The following is a 25273-nucleotide window of genomic DNA, read 5'->3' on the forward strand; positions in this document are numbered from 1 at the left end:
AAATCCAGTGTATAACATAATTTTGTTAGTACACTTACAAGATGAAAGTGATTGCTGAGTTGCTATTTATTGTGTGGCTGGTGATTCAGGGAAGAGTGGCAAAGGAGGTTGAATATTGCTTCCTCCTTCCCCCAGTCAATCTTCAAAGTAATTCACCAAGAATTTGAAGAAAACAGTGGTCTGAGTGAGCTGGAAAACACTGGTTCTTTTTGATAATGCCTCTCAGACTGTAAATAAAAGCTGCTATTATGTGATGGTATAAACAGTATGCTTTGAGACTTTGTATTAAGAAACAAATGAGAACAAAACCTCACATTGTGTTATCAGATAACTTTAAAAAAGAATTAGTCTCTGTGTTTGTTTTCGACCTATTGTATATTCAGTAGGTAAATCTGAAAAGCTTAGGATATCATGTGTATGTATGTGAATTAATGTAAGTCTTCCTTTAGGAAGGAATTACTCTACCAGAAAAGCATTTACTAACAATGCAATTGGTTTATTCTTAGTCTTGTCACAGAGCAATTAGCCACAAGCTTCCTTCCTTAATTCTCCCACAGAACATCTTCGGTCAATCCTATTCTAGGCTTTTAACTTTAAGTTAAAAGAAAAATCAGAGAACTGTATTTGTACTGTTTTGTTGCTAGCTTTGATACATGTTTCTTATTTAATTTTGAAGAAATTGCCTTGAGCTGATGTTTTCCCTTTTTTTCTCCATGGCAGCTGTAACTCTGCGAGGAGACAGTGGTAGAAGATCGGAGAGGAGAGCCAGGCGAGTTTCAGCATGTCTCTCAGATCATTCACTGGCTAGTGACAGTGGCGTGTTTGAAGCTTTAAGCAAAAGGTCAGGTGTATAAATGCATAGTAAGCTGGAAATATTCCTGTTCTGCCACATGGCCCAAAAGAGTTAGTTGTGAATTTATGTGTAGACCTTCAAAATTGCTAGTTATTAGTAACATAAATCTACTAGATTGCATGTTTTAAAGGAAAGAAGCCTTTTAACACAGTCCGCGGTCATCTTCAAGTGCCAAGTCCCTTTTGCTTTATTCTTTGACATTTTAACATCGTATCTCCTTTGAAAGATAGTTTTCTCATCCTGTTAGTCATAAATCAGTAATTTTATTTCAACAATCTATAATAAAATTATACAGAGTGGGACTTAGAATTCCGAGTATCATGTGATAAAAATATAACTGCAAGGAAGAATCACATGAACTGCCAAAAGCCTAAAAAAATGTAGGTTCACCAAGTGATTGAAGAATGAAGACTTGTTACTTAATGCAATTGTTTCAACACAGGAAGCAGTAAATGGGAACAACATAAGATTTGGAGGATGCTAAAGAGAATGGAAGACAAAATAAATATTAAAATAACCTAAATATCTTGAAAGAGAAAATTCTCAACCCTCAGTTTTTACATTTGTGAATACTACTACTTTATGTTTTTATATAGATGTCTCAATTCCTTCTACGTTACCAATCCCTCCTGTATTGCCAAATAATTGCTTATGTCCACAAAACACAGAATAAATGTTAGTTCATTATTTAGCAGCTTAGGTCACTATGTAGTTTACAGTACTTTCTGTTCCTGCAGGAATGAAGATCTGGAAGAACCTGTTTATGGTGATGCTGCCAGTAACGAAGAACCACAAATACATGTTGGATTTCTGTGAGTAATTATTCCTCTTTCTCCCTATCAACTCTACAGGAATTGCTCACTGTTTTTCTTGCTTATGATTTTTAACTTTTTAATTAACTGAATCATGGTGGGTATTTTTAAGAAATTTCTGAACTAACAGCCAAGAAAGTTCAATGGGTGTACAGCTTAGTCAGTCACATGCCACTTTGTGTTGGGAATATGCCTTAAGCAAAGTCCATTCAGTGTCATTTCAGTACTGACTGGTAAAAGGGCCTTCATTACTTCTTTCAGTAGCATTTATTTTCATTGTCTGGGCTATTAATGAGGGTATGGCTATAAGGGTATGTCTCTGTATGCAAGATCTTTTTATGCCAGATAAAGGAGGATTACCTTAGGAAAATCACAGGTAAAGAGACACAAATACAGTACAGTCCCAGCTGTACAATACATCTTTGAAATCCTGTGCCTATGGCATATATTGTTGGTAGTGGGAGTAGCCTAGGGAAGAGCAGATTATTGTCATGCAAGACAGGATGTCATCTTAGCCCTCCAGAATCCTCGCTGTCCCTTGGAAACTAATTCCTAAGATTGGAGGTTTTTAAAATATCAACCAGGTTTGTTAGTGGCATTTCAAAATTGATGCTGATGTGAAAGAGTAGAATTTTAAAATTTGTTTTCAATGAAAATAATGCAGATGGATTTGTCTGATGTAACTGATACATTGTTACACATGCACACACACAAATGCATATGGTGTAACTGTTTAAAGTAAGGAATGTATTTGATAAAACCTGTTTGCTGTCAAGAGGCATAGGAAGACCAGTTGTTACTTTCAAGCTGAATAACGTTTAATTCATTTAGTTCTGTTAACTTTGTTAGTGTAGCTAATGCTTTTCATTGAAGCGGACTTGTGCAAGAAATTTGTTTAACAAAATGTGCTTTTACGTTCTTTAAATCTGTTTAGTCTTCATCTTTATTTCTTAACCAAAGTATCAATGATTGGTAACTAACACAGAAATTTTATTTTCCAGGCATGACAGTGGAAGTGAGTGTCTGCTAGTCCATGTATTACAGCTGAAGAACTTTACTAGTCTAGTTGTTAAAGAAAACTGCAAAATGTAAGCTTAAATTTCACCCAGAGTCTGATCATTGCTTGTTTTAAGATGCAGTTATATATACCGTCGATTTATTTGGTTTCATTCAAAATTAAGCCATTTCTGGAGAAGATGGTAATCTTAATTTCCATGAGGAAAGGGTTAATTTTATGATCACTTGAAAAAAAGGGACACAAAAAAGTATCCCTTTTATAGAACTTATGTCACAATGTTCAGGTAACAAGTGTAGTTTCAGAGTTCTTTAATGTCTATTATGCAGGGGCAAGTTTGTTAAAAAATATTTGTGATATTCCAGAGTAAGCTTAGTGTATTTTTCTCAATTCCTATGGAAACATCTGTATTAATCAGTAAGAGACATACCTTGCCTTTTATCTTTAAGAAAGAAAACCACACCAGAAAACATGCAAACAACAACAAAGGATCTGCAGACTTTTGTGACTTGTACAGCTTTCCTTGAATATCCGTAAAAGACCTTCTGAAGATAATATTTACACAAGTACTAGCTGACAATCAGTACAAAAGATAGAATTTTTTAACCTCTGTCAGCTTGTGCTACTATTTCAGATTTTGTATCACATATAGAACAAAGCTTGGTTTATTCTAATAAATGTTTCTTAAATAATCAGTGTTGTCATAGAACACTGTTTTATCTAGAGATATGTATCTTAGCATATTTTAAAGAAATTCAACTTGTAAAAATTGTTGATCTTTATCTCTGGGATAGGTTGTTTGAAAACTGGAAAATGGAGGTATGATAACATTACTGTATTGTAAAATAAGTCATTTAAGGTTTTAAATTGAAATACATCTCCTTGAATGAGTTGTTCGTTGTTGAGAACTTCACCATGCTAACTCTGCAAAACTGCAGTGGAAATTTCTCCACGTAGGTCAGTATGTTAGTGTTGGTTTTTTGCTCTGTTTCAGTGTGAATGCAAGGGCACATGATAGGGAAAGATGTGAGTATTGTGTATTACTCAGCCATGTTGCCTCGTCATCAGAAAAAGAAATAAGCATCATCTGAAGAAGGTAGTAAAGTCACTAAAGTAAAAGATTAGTCCAGAGTGTTTGTTGGACATTGTTGTCAAGGCAACCAGGCATCGAAATGACTCAAAATGCAGTTCTGTTCTTCATCCTCCTCAACCCTACCTTTGGAATCAAGAAATTGTATTGCTCCAGGGTGAACTGACTGGTCTAGTGAAAAAAATAAGTTTCTATTGCCAAAAAACCAGAAGAAGCTTTTATCAACTTTAATAAACTGCTCTGTGCAACTGTCCATTGATTGAATCAGGTGCTGCAGCAGCTGGGAAGAAGTTTGCCTGCAGCAGCCAGTGAGCAGAGGAGCTGGTTCTCTGCCTTTTTACAGCATGAGAATCTGTTTAGCTGATGCTCCACAGTCCAGTGGGCTGCAGTTCCACCATAAGGAGCTCTTCCCATTGTTGTCTAACCATTTATTTGACTGCCAGTGTGAGCCCCTCTTTGGTGGTGGCATAAGAGTTCCTGCAGCCATGTAGTCAACTTGAGCGAACCTCTGAGCTGGAGCAGGTTTTTTTAATCCTGAAGCCTTTGTGGGTTTTTAGCTAGGTTAGCTTTTTAATCCAGATAAATTTTCTAATCTGGGTCACAACACAGTTGCATGAAACTGTTTGCTGGCATGAGGAAAGGAATAGGATATTGCAGGGGCTTGGCAAGCAGTAAGGAAGAATATGGAAACAATTCTCCAAGTAGCTCTGCTGCTTATGCTGTCAGATGAAAATGGTTGTTGATTTTGTTTTTGGCTTGGAGTCTTAAATGCTATGGTACCACATATTTAAATTTGTCTTTCGAGACTGTAGATAGATGCAGTGACTGCAGATTTCTTTTGCCATCTGAATTTCTTAATTTCTTAAGAAGGGGAAAAGGTTACTTGATGGGTGGAAGGAAGAAATGGATTGGTGACACTTATGGGACAATTCAATTGCCTAAACATAGGCATGTGTTTCCATTTGAAATAGCATAGCACCTGGCCTCCAGCTGCTGCTGCTCAGAGGGAGGCTCTGTGTAGCTTTCCCATAGATCCTCTTATAATTGCTAGCTCATTTTAGATGCCTTGGATACCTCAGGGCAGCTCAAGTGCCACTTGGTGCCTCTGCTTAAGCACCAAGTTGAAAAAAAAAAGTTTTAGTTAAAAAAATACAGCATTTTGAGATCAGCTTTGCAGATCTTCTCTGTTAGAATGCAAAGTAAATTTCTGGTGATGAGGGGATTTCAAGGCAGATTCTTAATGTAGAAGTTACACTGATGTTTTTGTACAGCTTGATTTTGAGAAATGCAAAATGGCTTTCTTTGTCTGAATTGTGCTATTTATCTATTTTGTGTTCCCAGTCATGTGAGAGTTTATTTGCCACCGCTGGAGTCAGGCACACCAACCACTTACTGCTCGAGAGCTTTGGAATTCCAAACTCCGTTAATATTTAATGAAGTGTTCCGAATCCCTGTGCACTCAAGTGTTTTGAAATTAAAATCACTGCAGCTGTATATCTGTTCAGTTGATCATCAGCAACAAGAAGAATTATTGGTATGTGGTTCTGTTTCTTAAAAATCATTTGGTATGAGAAACTAAAGTTACCTGAGAAATTATTTTTTAAGATTAAAAAGAGAACGTAAAGACCTAATTTTCCCATTTACATGTACTCTAACAAATGTTTTCCATTTGTCCATATATATATATATATATATATATATATATATATATATATACTTCTGTAAATAAAGAGGCGAGATTTTAAAAAAAGACTTCATCTGACGGCTTTTAGACTGCAGTTTGCTCAAGACTTAGGTTTATGGGTGATACTATAGTGCCTTTGTGAGGAGTTTGTACCATTCAAATAGGTTCCTACTAAAAAAATAACAAATACAGACCCCTTGTTACTATATAATATTGGGTGAAGAGGACTACTATTACATCAGTCTTCACTTTGTTGCAGGATAATAGTGGCCTTGGAACAGTTCTGTTACCTCAGTCTTTTACTTGAAACTAGTTGAGATATCAGGTGCTAACTTAAGGTGTGTTAAATGTTATCTTCATTTAGCTATTGACAAATACAAATATGCATAACTAAATCTGCCTTGGAGCTGATGTCCTGGCTGTTTTGAAGTAAGTGGGCTGTCTTTGCAGTGGGGGGTTTGAAATGGATTAGTGAAAAAATTTTTAAGCCTTTCAAAGAAGTTAAGAGGTATAGGCATCTCACTGTCATGCTGGGCTGTGGATAGGAGATGTTTATTTGAGCAAATGTGGTCAAGAATGCATGTTTGTTAATCCACCTTTAAATCTAAGTAGCATCTCATATAAACAGGGGTCTTAATATTGATAGAAATGGACCCGAGGTCTTGTCTGCAGTAGGAAGTTTGGTCTACAATGTTATTAAAGAGAAAGCATCTCAAGAACAGGCTGGATATATTGCTGTAAAATGCTTCATACTGGTATATCCTGTTCCTCTGGGAAGCTAAATAGCTATTAAAGTATCTTTCTGTTGAAACAAGTACATCTAAGTTTAGGGTGCTTTAATTCTAACTGCTGTTAGTGAGTTGCCAAAAAAAAGGTAAAGAAGGTCTTCAGGTTATCTTGGTAGGGATTTTTTTCTCTTTCATGGTCATAATTTGGTTATGTCAGAAGTATCTTTGTCAGCAGTAATTGGTAACATAGTTTAAGGTAATTTAACAATACTACTAAAAAATAGAGAAACAATGCCAGTTTCTTAAGATAGGTGCATCGAAGTATGCACATTAAACATTATGATCATTGTTCTCTTCAGCTGTAATTAAAGAATGAGCATTTTCTGAAATCAAGAACTCATTTGCTACCTGCTGTCTGTCTTTGGAACTGCTGTGATGGTGCCTGTCTACAAGGCCCTTGTCTTTCAAGATGTCTTCCACTGAGATTACAGTTTTTCTCATCTATTTAATAATGCATGTATTTCTCAAATTCTTGATGACTGCTTTCTTTTCAATTAGGTTATGCCAGTATAATATTTTCCCAGACTGGAGTTTATCCTAATTTATATAAATACTTGTACCTAACAGGGGGAAAAAATTCTGGGAAATAGTTCAGTTATAAAGTAATAAATACATTACACTTGTGGGAGTGGTCTTTCCATTTCCTCAGTTTTACTCTTCTGCCTTGCAAGGCTGAAAGATCTTTTTCTGTCTTAAGTTGGCTTATTTCTTCCCTGGTGGCCTTGTCAATGTTGAGATAAGGAAATTGTTATTTTTCATGATTAGCATATATAGTTCATGTTAAAAGCTAAAAGAAGTATGAATGCCTTTCTTGCAATTACCTGACATAGCTGCTTCACTCCCCGTTTCTCATCTTTTCAGCCCTGGCCAATAATTCCCTGTGTCTTAAGTTATTTGGTTTCTTCTTGAGTGTAACTTTTTTTTTTTGCATTTTTTGTTCTAATTTCTGAACATCTGTCCCATTTTTAGCATGATTTTTAAATCCTGATTGTTTTCTCATAGAGAGACGTGTGTCAGACATCACAGAGATATTCATAAAAACTTTTACTGTTCTGCCATCAAAGTTGTTAACAAATTGATCAGAGCAGGCATGTGACACACCTCTAGCAGACCCACCTTGGTTTCTTCATCCTTTTGAGTAAGTTCCAAATCTTGAGGTGGACATGAAATATTAATTAGTCCTCTCAGTACTGATAATTCTTAATTGAGTTTGATGCATTCAATCACTCAGGAATTACTGATTCTCTTTGTAGAAGCAGCTTTTTTGGCAGACTTGCTTAGCTGCCTAATAAAAGCAGTGTATAGGGCAGTGTCAGCTGTCTTAGTTACCCTATGCTTCTTCCAATATTGATGGTAGGAAAACAGTTTTACTCTCTACCTCCTAAACTAAACTCAGTGTGTCTTAAACATTTTCCAGTTCTGATGCAGAAGTGTGAATATTTGATGCACTTCTATATCTTCTGCTGCATCAGAGCAAGTAGATAATTAAGACATCTGTGTTATACAGAAAAAAGAAAAGGCATCTCTGTAGCCTCTGGTACAGTGACATGAAATGACTTTCAGTAACATGCTGTATCCCCCTGTCACATTATTTTGTTAGTCTCAAACTTTTCTCCATTGTCCTCTATGCACCTGTTTAAACAGAACCCCAGGGAACATTTGTCTTGGAAAAACAATGCAATGATTTTTTTTAAAATTATTGTTTTCTAATTAACTGTTTCTTTACCTGCTTAAAGTTGAATGCACATTCTGTCCACATTTCCTGCTGCCTTTATTGTTAGAATCATTGTATACAGTTATTTGATTTGTGAGAGATGAAAGCCATTTTTACTGGACTTTTCCAGTGATACAAAAGAAAACGTTCTTAGCATGTGGCTTATGAGCATGGAAATGAACAGGTTGCAGAGAGAGCTAGGGAAACAAAAAGCAATTCTTAAAGGCTGACTGATATAAAACCACTGGCAAATCCAGCTAGTAAACTGATTGAAAAGAAACAAGTGAATAAAATAGGCAGCATGGATTTATTCACAGCTGTTTTTCATTTAGGTGAACACTGCTGAGAAATTTCTTACATGAGTTCTCTCTGATAGAGTAGGGCTATTTCAAAGTTTGAAATACTTTTAGTGAGAAGCCTCCATTAAAAATATTTTTACCTGAATCTGGGAGATGCAAGGATGGCCTGGAAAGGAGAAAAATTGGCTTTATAGCCCATTTGACAACCTTAAAATACAAATAGGCAGGAAAAATAGGTTTACACAACATTTTTATTTCCATTTGGAAGATGCCTCTGAGGGCCAGAGAATGGAAGGATATCAGAATACAGTTATCTCAAAAGCCCCTCAAATTAAACTATTATTAAATGATATTAATTTATGCAAATATAGAAATCAGATATGTAGTGGGGAAGGTTTTAAAAATAAAATATAAATAACTATCAGGTGTAAGTTACATCCACATCAGTCATACAAATTTTACTTTTCAACTTTAAAAAAATTAGTATCTACTCTGATTCTTCCTGGTAGTAAAGAAGAGGCAAGAAATTCAGAATCTTAGACGTCATAACAGAACAAAACTGTCTCTTTTTAAGTATTTGGTGAAATGGGAGTTTTACACTGAAAGTAAAATACTCTTTAAATGAGAAGGTGTCTATCCTGTAGAGTATATGTATGTTATTGTGGTCAATGCTTTTTGTTTTTTATAGGGCATTGCTCAGATAAACCTGACTGATGCAGAGAGTTCTGGTGAGATGCAGCTTCACTGGTACCCTGTTCAGATCTTCACTGGTTCAGAGCCCCAGAGAGCAAAGACCAAAAACCAATGTGAAGACAGTATTCCTCAGTCTTCTGGAAATGTAACTACAGTTAAAACAGTATGGCTCTAAAAAAATGATTTGTTTACTTTATTTGACTGGCAGGGTGATTGTGATCTTACTTTGGGTACAGGTTTTTGAGTTATACAGGAAGTGATAACTTAAAGTAGCTCTTGGGGCAAGAGCTATATTTTAGAAGACTACTTGCAAACTAGATCATGTCTGGGCAGGTGTTTGAGATAGTAGCCTGTATATGTATGTTATGCATGTTTCCAGTCCAGCTAAAACACACTAAAAATTTCTGCCACTGCACTTGAAGAGGTTGTCAGGAAAGGTTTTGCAGTTTCCATCCTTGCAGATGTTTTCAGCCCTTGATTGGGCTCTGGACAGCCTGACTGGACTATGATGCCTTGCTTGCTTGGGGCAGAACATCAGACTAGGTGACCTCCAGAGGTGTCTTTTGACCTAACTTGTTGGATGATGCTCCACAGTCAAGTAACATCTGCCCAGTTTCTGTGACAAGTTGGACACTGTATACTTTTGATTGTTATGATTCAAGACAGATTTTTTTGGTTGTGGTTTTGTTTTCTAAGGAACATATGATGGCTTTATTTTAATTTTTTTATTGAATAATACACAATAAGTACATTGGTTTGTTCAAACAGTTTTTATTGAACTCTAATTTCCTTTTCAGGATGCAGTGACAGCCCTGTTAGCTAGGACCACTGCCCAGCTGGAGGCAGTTGAGAGAGAGCTGGCAGAAGAGAGAGTAAAACTGGAGTACACGGAGGAGGAAATCTTGGAGATGGAAAGAAAGGAAGATCAGGCAGAAGCCATATCAGAAAGGTAAAAATGGTTTAAATACCTCATCAAACAGATAATAACTAATACTCCCTCAAAGATATTTGCACTATGGGTATAGTCTGAAATAAAGCAGGAAAAACAGTAGGTTTTTATTCTGAGGTTTGCTCCCTCTTAGTGCTACAAGTATAAAATTCTGTTATGTAATTATCTGCAAACAGGAGGAAACCATATTTGAATAGCTGGTTGGATTTTAATAATTTGGGAAGTGGGAAAACATATCAAACAGAAACTTTGCTAGGGAGGCAACTATAATGAGTTGTAACAGCCCTGTATTAAGAAAAAGGAAATAAAATTTAGTAGTGACGTGGGACATCGTTAGGGTTAGGGTTGCACTTTCATTCCAAATGATACTCCTGGTTTGTTACATGAGTTTTGTTTTCTTTTTATTACTGCTTTTTTGGTATTGTTATAAAGACCAGAACACAAGCCTCAAGAAAATTAGGGAAGGTGAATTTTTTTCAGTGAAATATATTTGCTTATTTTCATTTGCAGAAATGCAAGTGTGCTATGTTCTCCTGTTGAAAATACCGTATTTTTATTTGAGAAATAATAGTCTAAAATTATAAACTGGCTTAGATAATGTAATAACTAAATGTAATGTATAATTGCGTGGGGTTTTTTAACACCTGCAAAACTATTGTGATGTTCTGACTTTAGGAGTTGGCAAGCAGAATCTGTTGACAGTGGATGCAGTAATTGCACCCAGACTAGTCCTCCTTATCCCGAGCCATTTTGCGGGGATCCATTAGCTGGACACATGTTTGCAACTCAAGCAGGCCAGTACGGTTCTGGAAAAATGCAGCCTCCACCACTAAAGGTAATGAGAGAAGACACTGCAGCATGAAAACGGCCACCCTGCCAGGCACAGTGAGCTACTGCTGTGCCTGGAGTTGGTGTCTGAATTGGCCAGGAGAGAAAGAAATCAGCAATGACATTGGCAACCCTGTATGAGCACTGACTTCATGACAGCTGTGTGGCTATCGAGCTGGTAGAAGTTCATTCTTTAGGGCTGGGTTTTTTTTGTTTTCTTACTACCTACTTTTGAACAGAATTTGGTTCTTATAGCAAAAGGCAAACTATTTTTACTATAGCCTTTATCTAATTCATAAATAGGCACCTGTATCAATTTCTGCATTTACCTGAAATTTTAACAGAAAAGATGATGATCATATTCCAGTGCTCTTATTTTTATAAGAATGTTGGAAGGAATTGTGAAGAAGGAAATTTTAGGACTTGTGTTACTATTTCAGTGTTACAATAACATGAAATAATTGTGCTGAAACTGATGTATTTAAAATCTTTTGTAATCGAGATATGAGACACTGAATATAATCCTTCACAAGCTGAAATCAACAGACTTCCATTGAACTAGAGGAATATAAGCTGTTTGTGTTGACTTTAGGGAAGATCCTTATGGAGGAGTGAGTTTTTTAAAAGTTTGGAAGCTTTGCTAGAGTAGCCTATGTTTTTTGTCTTTCTGAATATTTTCGTATTCTTGTATAATTTCGTGAACAGTCTTTTAGTTCCTTTTTTCTTTCTTGTCTTCATTTAAGTTCCACTAGTTTTAAGGTGATTACTTGCTTAACCCACTGTGCTTATTGAAAGGAGAGTGAGTTTTCTTCTGTTGAGGCTGGAGATCAGGTGGTAGTTTGGGTAATGCCCAGTTGCCAATCCTGAATGCAGTCCTTGTGCTCTGCAGCTGTGATATAAATGCATCACATAATTGTTACTGCTCCAGAAAAAACTTCTGAAAGGTAATCTCACAATTTTGAATGACCCAGTTTTAAAACTTCTACAAAAGTGAGGTAATACATCCTCTCAGCGCTCCTTAAAATTTGAATCTAGCTAGCAGGGCAAGTTGTTTACTTTTGATATTGTTGAAATGTCTGATTGTCTTTGCTTGGACAGAGAAAATAAAGGAAGAAATTAAAAAAAATTCCTTTGTTGAAATTTTAGGTGGATAAGGAAACCAACACTGAGGATCTGTTTCCTGAAGAAGTTGCTATTCTTCCAAAAGAGAGAACCAGCCGCAGGCCACGGGGTTCTGCTTTTGTTCGCAGTAGCACAATTGTTCGTTCCCAAACCTTTTCACCTGGAGCACGAAGTCAATATGTTTGCAGAGTGAGTAAAGCTTGAAAAGGAGGAGGGGGAATACCACGCACAAGTATATTACACATTTTTGATAATTTTACTATAAGAAACATATATTACTTTTTAATACTAATTAATAATTTTTAATTGAACTTAAGCAATGCAGTGGGGAAGAGCTTCCCTGACTCTTTTTACGAGTTTTTACTTGGATGGATTCAATTTGAAATTTAAGTATCTGTGATAAATTAGATACTAAGCTCTTTTCCCTGGCCACCTTAGATGTTAGGTGAAGGTGGTTTACAGTGCTATCTAATGAATTGTATAAGCAGTTAGCTTAGCAGTTAGCAGTTAGTTTAATGTTCACATACATAAAAGTTTGAGAAAGGGCACTGAATGCTTAATCTTAGGGTTATTGCATAAATATTCATACAACTCTGATTGCTGTCATGAGTATCAGTCATAAGGTGCCTGCTATTGTGGGAAATAGGATTCCTGGGTGCACTGGTGCAAGTAATTGAGGACCAGCACAGCCGTTTTCAAGGTCACATTTATCGTTCACTGGTTTCAGTGGCAGAAGACTTATAAGCATGGCTCATGGTATTGAAGATCAATATATGGGTATTAGTTTTACAATGTTGGTGAAATATTATCATAGCTTTGATTGTACTCTTTTCATAATCTTCTGAGAGCTTTGAAAGTTCAGAAAACTATTTTTAAATTTTGTATTCACTTAACCTGCACTTACTTAAAATCAGATGTGAGGAAAAAATGGGAGACTTTGTACCCACAACAGTAAGTATTTTAGGATGAAATATTTTTGCTTTTGAGTCCTCCCCCCTTCTTATCTTAGGTTAGATTGTCTTGGATAGTTATTAAAATGGTTGGTGAAACTTACCTGTAAAACACTGATGGTTTCTAAATTTTCTTCAATTATTTTAACTATCATATGAACACTATTGTATATAAATGTTTATAAATAATTGAAAAAATCAGTTGTTTAAAACAAGATAGTGTATTTTTAAAAAGAAATCTCAAAGGAAAAAAAACAAACCAACAACCCAAATGTCTTAATGAAGATGGTCTTGCAAGCAACCTTTATTTTCAATGTCTTTTCCAATCAGCTGTATCGCAGTGACAGTGACAGTTCAACCCTGCCAAGGAAGTCCCCTTTTGTCCGGAATACCTTGGAGAGGCGGACTCTACGGTATAAGCAGGTATGTCTAGGAAAATGATCTTTAGCTTTCAGTAAGTTGCTAGAACAATGGTACTTTTATACTGAAGAGCTGTAAGACCTGGCTGCAGGTACACTCTGATCCTTTTAGTAATTGTACAAAACTTCTGCAATGTAATTGGGGTAGGGTGCAAGTTTTGAATTTGTTTTGGACTTTTTAAGCTAAAAGGTAGAATAAAGAGGTTAAATGAAGTTGTGAATAATTTTAAAGGAGGGAAAAAAGTTTGGCAGACGAAAATTAGTTGAATGGGGACTGAATTTATATTGATTTAGATTTAGATATAAAGTTTGATAAATCTTTCAAATCTAGTTAATGATGCAGGGTGCAGGTTCAGAGAAATGTGTGTGAATGTGACATTAAGACATGCATCTCCCCTCCCATACAGCCTAACAAATAGTAATAGTATTTGAGACCCAAGTATTCAGGAATGAATAGGTTAAGCTCTCCTTTTGCCCCCATGCCAGCTCTCATGCTGTCAAACATGTGAACAGAGAAGGGCAGATGAGGTATTAATGTTGTGTATATAAATGATATAAAATGTAGTGTGGTCAGAAGAAGTTAATGCCTTGCTGGTGTAGGCAGGTAGACAGCCATGCCTCCCATTTTGATTCAGAATGTATCTTAAAACCGAGAACGAAGCCCTTGAGTGTAGCCCTTTAAGAAGAGTCTTGCTCAGTGCAGTATTTTTCCGATGTCATGATGTCATAGAGTTTTTCTTATTACATCTCTTTTATTATCATCATAACATGGAATTTTAATCCATAAACTTCATTAAGTAAATATTTGTAAGTTGAAAGCAAACTGTAACAGGAAGTAGTAGAAAGTATAATTGAAAAACTTAGCTGTAGGGGTTTTCTGTACCATACATTATCTAGCCTTTTCTGGGGGATGCAAATAATCTCCAAAACTTCATGTAGATAAAACTTTGTGTGTGAAGTAAGTACAGCAAATGTAAGGTCTATAGAGCTAAAGAAAGACCAGTAAACCATGTTGAAAGTAATATATTGTGCATTTTATTTGAATCCTAATAACTCAACAGTCCTGCAGATCATCTTTGGCTGAACTTATGGCAAGGACATCCTTAGACCTGGAGCTGGATCTCCAGGCATCCAGAACTCGACAGAGACAGCTGAATGAGGAGATATGTGTTTTAAGAGAGTTGAGACAGCGTCTGGAAGATGCCCAGCTCAGAGGGCAGACAGATTTACCCCACTGGGTGGTTCGGGATGAGAGATTCCGAAACTTATTGAAGGAAGCAGAAAGGCAGGTATGGTAATATGGCATAAGCACTCAGTTTGCTCAGAAACTTCTCATTTCAAAATGTCTTCATTTTGCTAAGATGTCTAAACATTTGTTTGTACAGCGAATGTTTCTTTTATATTCTTGAAGTTAGCACAGTAAAAATTATTACATTGATTATTATCAAGCTGTGTATTTATTTGAGGACAGTTTTTGGAGAATGGCACTGGTTGCTAGTGGCACTTTTTGTTTTGTTTTGGATTTTTATTGTTAATCTGGTTTTGTTTAGGTATTTGTTATTGGAACTTTAATAATTTTATTTCTTTTGGTACTTAAGAGAAATTTTGGTGACTTGATATTTATTCTTTACAACTATTTGGAATGTTCCCTTAGTATGTGATACTTTTTTTCCTGTTCTTAGAGAAAGTTGTAGAAAAAGGTGACAAAACTGCACAACAGACAAAATTGTCATTGGATTATCAGAGACAAAATCTGAGCCTAAATTTATAATAAGATCTTGTTTGACAGACCTATGTGCAGTAAATTTTGTTAATTCATTACATGTCTTTCTGAAGAGCATTAATAAATTAAACAACTCAATCTTTTGCATTTGTAGTTCTTAGATGATTAGCTATTTAAGACAATGTATTGGTGTGGTTTTGCTGTGGTGAATAGGGAAAAATACCCATTCTTTTACTGTGAATATTCTTATATTTTATTTCTTCACATGTCCATTTTAAGCATTAAAATGTTCTTGTTTTCAGACCAGACAGACCAAATTTGAACATCACCAAGAGCAAGCAGCTGAAAAGATGCTAAAGAAAGCATCAAAAGAAATATACCAGTTGCGTGGGCAAAATCAGAAAGAACCTATCCAGGTGCAGACTTTTAGGTAAGGGGTAATGCATACTGAAATACCATAGCAACAGTTCATTAGTCAGGTTAAAGCTTTCTGATACATTTAGCTTAAATTTTGTGTGTTTTTTGATTTTAATCAGAAGTAATTAACCAGTAATTTTAAACTGTATCTGGATTTGGACATGAGTTCTCTTTGAATGCTTTGTTCTGCAAAGAGCCAAAGCTAAGGTAAAATTGCAGTATTACAATTCTAGTATACATGACATTAAAAACAAAAAGCTTCAAATGCAAACATAGCTTAGGTGATTTTCCAACTTAGCCTAGTTGCTGTGAAGTCCAAATGATGTGTCAGTTCTTCAATACAAGCCTGTGGGCATAAATAGTCTGTTTAATGTAATACATGTAAATTGCTAGTAACACACGCTCCCTAAAAATTACTCAGTAAAATACTGGCATTTTCTTTCAAGAAGCCTTTTCTTTGGACTCTATTTCCAGAGTTGCCATCTTTTTCCCCCTTTCCTTTTTGCAGACGTTCTTTGCAAAATGTACAAGAGTGAGCTTTGCATTGCAGAACTTGTTCCTTGGAACCTTTTTACCATTAACTATGACTGAAGTTCAGTGAGTTGTATAAAGCTTCTACCTAGGTTTTCAAAAACAGTAATTGTGTTCAATGGAATGTTGCCAGAAGTATATAGTGAGGTTTAGTAGTTTTTTGAAGTTTGTCATACTCAAATAAAAGACCAGTTCAGTACATAAATAACAAATACTAACCATTAACCAGAGTAAAGAAATTTTGTTCTTATGGGGAGGAAGGGGGAATGTAGGCATAATTTTATTTACTTCCTTTTTCTTTTGTTTTGATCACAGAGAGAAGATAGCATTTTTTACAAGACCAAGGATTAACATACCTCCTCTGCCAGCTGATGATGTATGACATGTTGCATTGTAAACATGAAGTATTTATCGCTTTTATTTTAATGAAGTTCTTAGATTAGACAAGTTTCTTTAAAAAAAATTGTGCAAAAGCTAATATACACGTTTTGTAAAAAATAAAAAAAGTTAAAAAAAGTAAACATAAACAAAAACATATATATAAATATATATACATATATATTTTATAATAGCGACTACAACAAGGCTTGGTTTTTCCTTGTTGTGAAACTGACATCTCTGAAGACAACTTATTTTATAAAAGATCGACTATCCTGTTAAGAGCGTGTACAGTTTTTATGCTGTTTTATTTGACTTAAAGGCTGGAAGACAGAAACAAAGTGAGTTCAGGCAAATTCACTGTAGTGTAATTTATTTATAGTGCCTTTTTTCCTTGAAGGAAAATACCTACTTTAAGATGTATTTTAAGACTGAAATTTTGTTCCTCAGTATTTGTCATACAGTAGAATGGAACCATTGAGCTGGTTTTGTTTCTGATACCTGAAATGAAAATACTATGTTCTAAAATTGTCACTTTTTTCAGCTTTATTATCTGTAGCTTGTTATGTACATTGTATTTTTTAGCACTGTCTGTGTTATAGCAAAATATTATCACCTGCAATGTGTTTAACACTAATTAGAAGTGATGTTAAACATTGCAGAATTCATTTGCATGTTCTTACTGTGCACTAATAGATTGTTTTCATTTCTGTTGTGTCTAAAGTATCTTAATATTCTTGACTAGATCCTCAGTTTAAACGGGGGAAGGAAAAGGGTGACAGGTCTTTGTTTTGCTGTTTAATGAAAAGGGAATTAAAGGAGTAATGTGAGCTAGCTGTGTGGAAAGCCTGCCAATGGACTATTTTAGTAATTTCTACAGATTCTCATCTGATTCAGGAAAGCACATGTGTTCTGATTTCAGAAAGCAGCTGCTTTAAGTAAGGGTGCTTAAACACACGTTCATCCTAAAGGATGTGCTTTGTGGTTACCGCAACCAAATTCTGTTGAACAGTGACACTTTCCAGGAGGAAGGTGTGTAATTCTGAAAGGTACAGCTCACTTGATTGCTAGTTGGACCAGCTAAAATCTAGTAAGAAATAATTTTATTTGTAACCATCCATTTTAATGAAAGATTGTCACCCTAAATTCCCGAGAATGCCAGTTTTGTGTCCTTGCATCCTGCAAGTATGTAAAAATACTTCTTTACTAAGCTACTATAATAGAGTCTCATATTTTTCTAATTATGCATTACCTGCAAAGAGAGGTGCCCAACACAAGACTGACTTTGCAAATTACTGCAATATCCCTGAAGGAAGATCATGTTGTCTCTTAATTAAAGATCAAATTGCTTCCACATTTTTCTGTGTCAGGAAATCAAAACAACAAGGGCCAAAAACCAAACAGACCTATCAGAATATTTGTAAATATTCTGTAAGTTTTCTTTGTGAGTTTCAAGAACTTAGACTGTTACCTTGTCAAAGGTCAGAGAAAACTCAAAGAGAAATTGAATTACTTATCCATGCTGAGGCAAATAGTAATGGGGAAAAAGGATGATGGGCATAAATGTTAATTAAAGAGACATTTAAGGTAGTATTTCCCATTTCCTAATATGGCCTATAGTCATTACAGGACTCAAGTGTTGTGGTCATATAGCAACCTATATGAAATTGCAGTATATTTAGCATTTATTGTGCTATTCATCCTGAAGGCTGTTTTGCCAGTAAGTTTTGGTGGCTGTATATTGGGTTCCTTTGGGCACAACTAGACTTATTCAGAAACTATGCAGATAAAAACCAAATCATGTGAGAAATTTGTAGTTTTTGGGTAAAAGTCTAGGGCCAGCAAGCTTTTCAGTGCTCATTACTTTAAAAGACCAGTTAGAATTTTGTTTCTCATTTCCAGGGGAAGCTGTCACACAATACTGTTTATCCAGTCACCACGCAGTGACACCAAAAGTTCTTTCTGTGTATTAAGAGCAGACAGCACCATGTTCCTGTGAGTCTGGTCAGGTAGTGGAAAGGTTTGCCCACGGAGATGGAGCACTCTGTCCGTAGTGTGGATGAGGACTTAACTGGATATAGCCCAGAGCATCCTGGTCACATTAGGCCTGCTTTGAGCAGGGATTTGGTGTAGGGAGCTTTTTTCCACCCTAAATGGTTCTGTGACTATAACCAAGAAGCAATGTCCAGTGGTCTCTCTGTCAGGGGGTTTTTAAATTGTGGCCACTGTGAGATGTCGTCGGTGTATCTTGTGGGTCTGTAATTCTGACTGCTATAATGAGTTCTGTCTTGATGTGGTAATGAATTATCATATTCAGTATTCATCTCTCTTGTTTTTGTCACATTTCTGTATGATTGTGTCATTTTTGTATTATTTGAAAGTATTTCTTCTATAAAATAAAATAATTTGCCATAAACAGAAAAAGGCTTCTCTTGTATGTCAAAGATGTTTCTGGAATTTTTTATATTTGCCACATTCCTGATGATTAAATGAAAAAAAAAAGTTTTTTTGAGTAACTGTCATTTAGGTTATGTAATGAATTTTCAAATAAAGGTAAGAGGGAAAATCTGGGAGACTGAAGATCTAGAGAGGTTATACTTAAGACCTGAAAGTGATGCAGAGTGTAAGGAATGGCAGATATGTTCTTCCAAGTGCTTATCACTCATGGTAAGTTGACAGTTGTATCAGAAACTCGTAGTTGAGTATTTCTAGAACTCTTGGATAGCTCCACTTAAAACATACTGAACTGCGTTTTTTTCGTAACAAACATATGCACTTTCTAAATTAGTATTGAAAGCAAGTTGACATTATTAGTTCTGTAGTATCCTATTTATGACTAATTCCAAGGTGGAGACCACTCAAAAGAATACTGGTTGACTTTTTTCAGCTGGCGTTTACTGCTGCTTTCACAAAGGAAACATTAAGTCTGCATAATTACAAAACGGCCCTTTCTCAGTTTCCCTCTGCAACCCTAAGCTGCAGGAGCACAGGCAAAATCATAGCAAGGACATGTGACTCCTGTCTCTCCAGTCTTTGCAAAGCATCAAGGGTATGACAGAGTTTAGGTTATTTTTAAACAGTCTGCTAGAAATAGGCATTTGGAACGGCAGCCGTCCCTGTCTCGCTGCCGTCAGGAGCAACCACAGAAGCTGTAATGGGTACGTCGGGTTGGGTTTTCTCTTGTAAGAATGAAGTCTTGCTTGTATTTCTTGCTGCAGCTCTTTTAAGCACTTTGCAGGACTTAAAGGTAAGTGCAGTTTAAAAAGAATATATTTTTAATGAGTTAGGTGGACTATGTATTTTGCTTTCAGTGGATGTAAAACTGGAGTTTGAATTTTTAGGGAAGAGGGCCCATCACAGTTTGTTTTGACCCCAACCTCCTTTATGACTATAGTGTTGTACATCTTGGAGAGGAAGAAGCATTTACAGAGAGACTCGAGAACCTGCATGCTAACAAAAGCAAGAGCAGCCTTGTCTAAAACATCATGTGAAGAACATATTTTTTTCTCTGAGATCACTCAATTGACTGAGTAACATTGGAAGACAATACCAAGAAGTAAAGTTGATTTGGTTTTGAAATCTGTAAATGCCAATTAAATCATTTCCTTGCACTTGGAAAATGCCCATATTGGATTTCAAAGCTTCTTAGGAGTTGGTTCTGGCTCCCTACAATTTTCGAAAATCTCTTACATTTGAGCATACATATGTATGCGAATCAGGTATTCTGACCCTTTAGTTTGTCTGCAGTTTGACCATCCAACTGAAAATGTACTTTCAGTAGGAGATTTAATGAAACCAGCTGGTAATACACAAGATAAAACCAGGAAATTAATTTAGGAAAGTCCGACCAGGAAAAAAAAAGTAGGATTGAGACCCTAACACTCATTTGTCAAGTGCACAAAATTACTATTCTGTGTCTAGGGCACAGTGTTTGTGTTCAAGTGTGTCTGACATAGAAGTTCCCAGGTGCAGATGTTTCACCAAGTAAACGCTACTTCCTGTTTTCCATATTTTCCTCTCATAAACTGATTGAAGGAAATTGCAGTTGTATTATCAAGAAAATAAGTCCTCACTGTTTAGCTTCCTTCACAAATTCAATTGGCCTATTAATACTGATTTTAATGGGCACAAAGAATAAATGCTGGCAGGAAGCTGGCACTTCCATCACTTTTGCACATTCCACTGACGTGGTTATGAAGGCATGGGGCTGTTACTGATCTAGGAGTGGTAGAGGATTATGATCTGCAGTGCTATGAGTTAAGGGCATAATCAAACCTTTTCTCTAAAGGCATGATTCTTGCTCCAGAGAGGTGTGGGAACATCAGGTGGAGAAAGTTAAGTGTTCAGATTTCTCAACAAAATACAATGTGTGGCTTCTGCATGGGGAGTCCCTATCAGAAGTACATGGCACATCCATAAATTACTGCTCAAGCACACTGGGACGAAAAGGTCTTCAGAACTGAATTTCTTAGACTTCGAAGTGAGTAGTAGTCATTTATTTGCCTTCAGTCACCAGTGGGTGTTTTCATGGGTGCTTGTGCAAGACCTCCCTCTACTCAGCTGTTGCATCTGCTTGGAAATATGAAGCCCCTTCCTGGTTACCTGTAGGGGTAAAACCGGTCTGCTCAGAATTCAGATACAGAAAGGTGAGCAGTAAGGTGAATGTCCTGAAATACAACACACTTGCAGACACACAAACAGGTACAGGGTCTTCAGAAAGAGCAGCTGCAACCTCTGCCTTGCAGAGTTTGTTGTGGCTTGTACAAGATCTGTGCAGTCAGAACTTCGGCAATTCTTACCTTCTTATAGAAATCAAATACATTGCTGACTGTGATAAATTCTTAAACACTCCCTTTAACCCTCAAAAAAAAGAGCCAAACCCAAAAAACCAAACCAAAACAAACAAAAACCCCCCCACAAAACCAAAACCCCCAAGGTTGCAGTTGAGATGCTATACACAGTTCACCAAAATGTGAAAGTCAGGCTAATTGCCTTTTCAAAAAAATATTTTAGGAAGTTCTAGCTTTTCAATATTTGGGAAAGCTCAAGCAGATGTTTTGGAAAGGAAAAGTAGACTCGTATATAGGAGAGGATCTTTTAAGTAGTGACAGTTGCATTGAAGAAAAGGCAGAAGATGGATGGGGGGAAGAATTAAGAAGTGAAGGGAACAGGATGAAACCTTTGAGGGAAGCTTGCAGAGCATGAATATGACACAGAAGATGGAGGGAAGTCAAATTCGTTAAGCCTGAAACGCAGTGCCAGAAGAACACAAGGGATGGTGAAATTGCAGTTTGTCTCATTTCCGAGCTGCTGTGATTACATATTTATTTCACCGAGCAGCAACCTGGCCTGCAGAGTCACCAGGAATACTTGCTGGCGTGCACACAGCATACTTCCTATGCTTTCACCTCGTCAAAAATGTGAACGTTGTTGCTCTTGCAAAAAAAAAAAAAAAAAAAAAAAAAATTTATTAACTCGGGGAGAGGAAAAAGCAGCGTGTGTTGCAGTGGTGACGGAGCAGGCAGGGAAAAGAGGCTTGCGGTTTAATCCCGCAGGATTGCAGGCTGGTGCGTCTCCCCAGATCAGATATCCTATAGACGGAGGATGCAGTCACATGATTGTTACTGCTTCCTCCCCATGACATCACTGCTGGTGCAGCCGTACCACCCAAGGAAGGATGCTATTAAAATCTTTGGGATTGGGCTAAATGATGTTGCATTGCAGGTAAGCAACATAATTCTTCGAAAAAAAAAAAAAATCATTTACCAGTTGCTCTTGTGCTGCAGTCGTAGAGCTCCAGCTCCGGGCAGAGTTTCTGCTGGAAAAGAAAGCGGCACATTTTCTCTGCAAGCAGAGGGTTTGCAGGTGCAGAGGATGCCTGCTGGCTCTGTGCTGATCTCCCGGCTGACATCTCCAGTAGAAATGCTGCCAGATGGAGCTTTATAGCTAAAAAAGGCCCTTTGTTCCATGTACTTTCCGATGGCTCCTTCGAGTGTCTGCAGAATTCTGTATTTACGTGAGCAGCCACCATCATTCAGTCGTGCAAAGAGAACAGCAATAGTGTTTTGCTTGCATCCCCTGCCTTTTTTTCCCCCGGATGCTTAAAGGAAGTTGCTGTTGTGTCTAAGCTTATAAAGGAATGAGGATTAACTTGCTTGAGGGGTTAAGACGTGTATTTGGGGAAAGAGGCTTTTCCTTTATTGTTAATTTTTGCTGATGTGGTTTCAAAGCACCTAGTCCGACAGGTTTCCTGCATAATTTACTCTAGTAAAAGGTCGGTTTTTCCTTGTCCTATATAAACGTGGAAAATCTTTTTCCAAAAAGAATGTAGGAGATGACAAGTGGATTTTTGCTCCCTTGCAAAATGCCGGTCACCAAGAGACTGAAAAATCCATGGCAAACCGTGCTTTTGGAGTGAATATTTGCGGAAGCAAAGTCCAGAGTCTGTTCTCCTGGTGTGGATGTTTAATTATGTGCTCTGTACAAATACTTGAATATATATCTGTTCAGAAAAAAATGGTGAATCTCCTGTGGGTCTTTTTTTTTCTGTATCTGTTAAAAAGCTATTTAAAATAGCTTTAAAAATATATTTTACGTTTTAAAATTCTTAATTTTTTAAAACTTTATTCTAAGGCAAATGTTACAGTGTGAGAAACTAAATTAATTTTGAGCTTATACCAGTCAGAAAAGAAAATTATATATATTTTTAACGATTGTAATAAATAATTCTGTGCCTTTGCCAGAGAACAGAGGATGACTCAGCTGCAGCTTCATCAGGCAGAGAGTCAGGTGACTTTTTACTCCTGGTCTACAGAAAGGTCTTTTTTTTATTCTTCCAAATCCCATTCTTTGTTCAAATAATTTTTTCCTGTTATTGAAAAATCTGAAAATTTGGCATGCCTAGAATCTCTATGTGCTCACCCACGTTTTGGATCTCCCATACTGAAGTTGATTGTACATCCTAGTGAGTGGTGAATTTTGGTTTCCAGTGATCAGATATGTGGTTGTGTCAAGATCAGAAAATAAGATGTGTGGGGGGGGAAAAGTAGATAATGAATTATTGAAGTACAAAAAGACCATGGTTGTTCCAAACTGAAAAGAAAAATAAATTTCAATTTTATTTTTCTCCATCATAACCTCTCCTGTTTTTTCCAGACTGAGCCTCTAAAGTGATAGAAACACAAACCTGCTGCTGTGTGAGGTGATGGGGGCAGGCGGAGATTGCATCCTGTCGGTGCCAATGCTGGGTTTCTTCTCCTTGATTCCCTCTGGAGTCAGGGCTGGCTCAGTTCTCTCTGGCACTGGCTGTGAGCCGAGCTGTGCTCTTGCCCACCAGGCTCACCGAGACTTGGCAATTTTCCCATGCAAGGAGCACAGCAGGGCTGCCAGGATTGGGTTCTACAAGTGTGAGGGCTTCCCCACCTAGCCAGGATCATGTGGAAGTGCCCTATGGAAATATGTGCCAGGCAGGGGTTCTCCTGGGCTCTCAATTTGAGTCAGATACCTTCTGTACAAGAAGACAGGGCACCAGCCTTATCTGTATGCTGGGGACCCATGGAAATTAAGGGCTTTAGTGCCCTTAGAGTTGGTATAAAGGGGGGACCCTGGGGACATCCCCAGCTGGAAGTTGCTCTCCCTGGCAGCACTGGATGCCATGCCAGGGCTCCAAACACATGGCTGCAAGAGTGCTCAGCCCCGGTGCCCATAGGGGCCTCTCTCACAAAGGTCGAACCTTTTCAAAGGTAGTGGCTGGTAGCTTTTAAACAGGGGCCAGAGGAGAAGGACATGGGTTACAGACCCTGAGTTAGAGAACTTCCTACCTGCCTGAACAAAACAGGCTCCTCTGGAGCTCTGGAACCTCCTGGGGCTGGGAACTGCTTCAGCATGAAGTTGATTTTTGCTGACCTGTAGGGCAATGTGAGCAGCACTGTGACTATACCCAGGTGCTATAGCAGGGGAAAAGGGGATGCTCCCACATCTTGCTTGTGTTGGAGGTTGTTGTGTTTGTGTTGTGCTGTCTTCAGCCTCTCTCAGGCCTGAATAACTCCTAGCTCAGCATGGTGCTCAACACTCAGAAGTGGTGTGGTGCCCAGAGGTCCCAGTCCTTTTCCTGATTGCTTTTGCCATCACGCTGCAGCTTTCAGGGTGTGTGTATGTGTTAATTTTTCCTCTTAGTGAGAGGTTGTAGAGGAAGAGTCTTAATTAATTTTTCGTCTGCATACATACACAACAGATGGTTTTTTTCAGCTTTCTTCATCTCTAGCCTGGCAGAACTAAAAAGTCACATACGATTATTAATGTCAAAAGAGAGACTCTGGCAGGGTTACACTAGGTTGCTATTCCTAAAGCACTTTTAACATTTTGCTCTTAAACATCACCCCAAGGAAAGGGTTTCCCCATCTTGCAGAAGCTTTCTCTTCAGGGGGATGAAATAACTTGTCTGTAGCTGTGCAGTCTGTCGGCATCAAACACAGCAGTGAAAGCCAGTGCCCTGTGAACAGGAAAACATTACCCTCTTATGTGAAAATGACTCACAGCCTCTGCTCAAATCACGAGAAGTGACATGGTAGAACAGATTAATGGCTTTTCCAATGTGGGTTTATCAGCTTTATTCCAAGCTGAAAGCTTAAAAAGGTTTTCAGTGAGAGGTACATTTAATGCCATTGAACATCCCATTTCAGGAGAGAGCTTTTTAAAGTGTATACCAGGCCATTTCCCTTCTGACAGTGCAACTCTGCTCTCTCTGAACACATACACTTTTTCTTTTTGCAGTTCCAAACATGGTTTTCCCTCTTTATCTTAAAATTTTCTGAATAAAGAGGCAAAGAGCAGCACTGGAACATGAAATCTTGTACTGCAAAGTTCAGCTGTGTCTGGCATGAGGAGGAAAACCCTATAGCACCCCTGACTCCTCAGATGTGGCTTAGAGCTCTGTGGCAGTAAAAATCATGGGTTCAGAAAGGAAATTCCTGCTCTTTCTTGTGAAGAAGAGGACTTGAGGGAAACCA

At 37.3% G+C, this 25273-nt stretch overlaps 2 protein-coding genes across 4 annotated transcripts in view; both read left to right on the top strand.

Annotated features, from left to right (window-relative positions):
- WWC3 (WWC family member 3) overlaps window positions 1-18689 on the top strand; it is a 97833-nt gene extending 79144 nt beyond the window's left edge. The window contains exons 12-23 of one of the 3 annotated variants that reach the window (XM_014882440.2): window positions 721-841; window positions 1591-1665; window positions 2667-2753; window positions 5112-5304; window positions 8944-9111; window positions 9746-9897; window positions 10573-10732; window positions 11872-12036; window positions 13128-13220; window positions 14278-14505; window positions 15242-15369; window positions 16203-18689. In XM_014882440.2, the coding sequence (XP_014737926.2) occupies window positions 721-841; window positions 1591-1665; window positions 2667-2753; window positions 5112-5304; window positions 8944-9111; window positions 9746-9897; window positions 10573-10732; window positions 11872-12036; window positions 13128-13220; window positions 14278-14505; window positions 15242-15369; window positions 16203-16269 (1637 nt within the window). In that variant the 3' untranslated portion in view covers window positions 16270-18689. The remainder of the gene's footprint in view (window positions 1-720; window positions 842-1590; window positions 1666-2666; window positions 2754-5111; window positions 5305-8943; window positions 9112-9745; window positions 9898-10572; window positions 10733-11871; window positions 12037-13127; window positions 13221-14277; window positions 14506-15241; window positions 15370-16202) is intronic. The other 2 variants (XM_014882439.2, XM_014882438.2) reach the window with 2 other exon arrangements.
- Window positions 18690-21851: 3162 nt separating this feature from the next.
- CLCN4 (Cl-/H+ antiporter 4) overlaps window positions 21852-25273 on the top strand; it is a 41490-nt gene continuing 38068 nt past the window's right edge. The window contains exon 1 of the mRNA XM_014882442.2: window positions 21852-21989. The gene's annotated coding sequence lies outside the window, so the exon portion shown is untranslated. The remainder of the gene's footprint in view (window positions 21990-25273) is intronic.

Source organism: Sturnus vulgaris, chromosome 2 (genome assembly GCF_052056855.1).
Source record: "Sturnus vulgaris isolate bStuVul1 chromosome 2, bStuVul1.hap1, whole genome shotgun sequence".
Lineage (NCBI taxonomy): Eukaryota > Metazoa > Chordata > Aves > Passeriformes > Sturnidae > Sturnus > Sturnus vulgaris.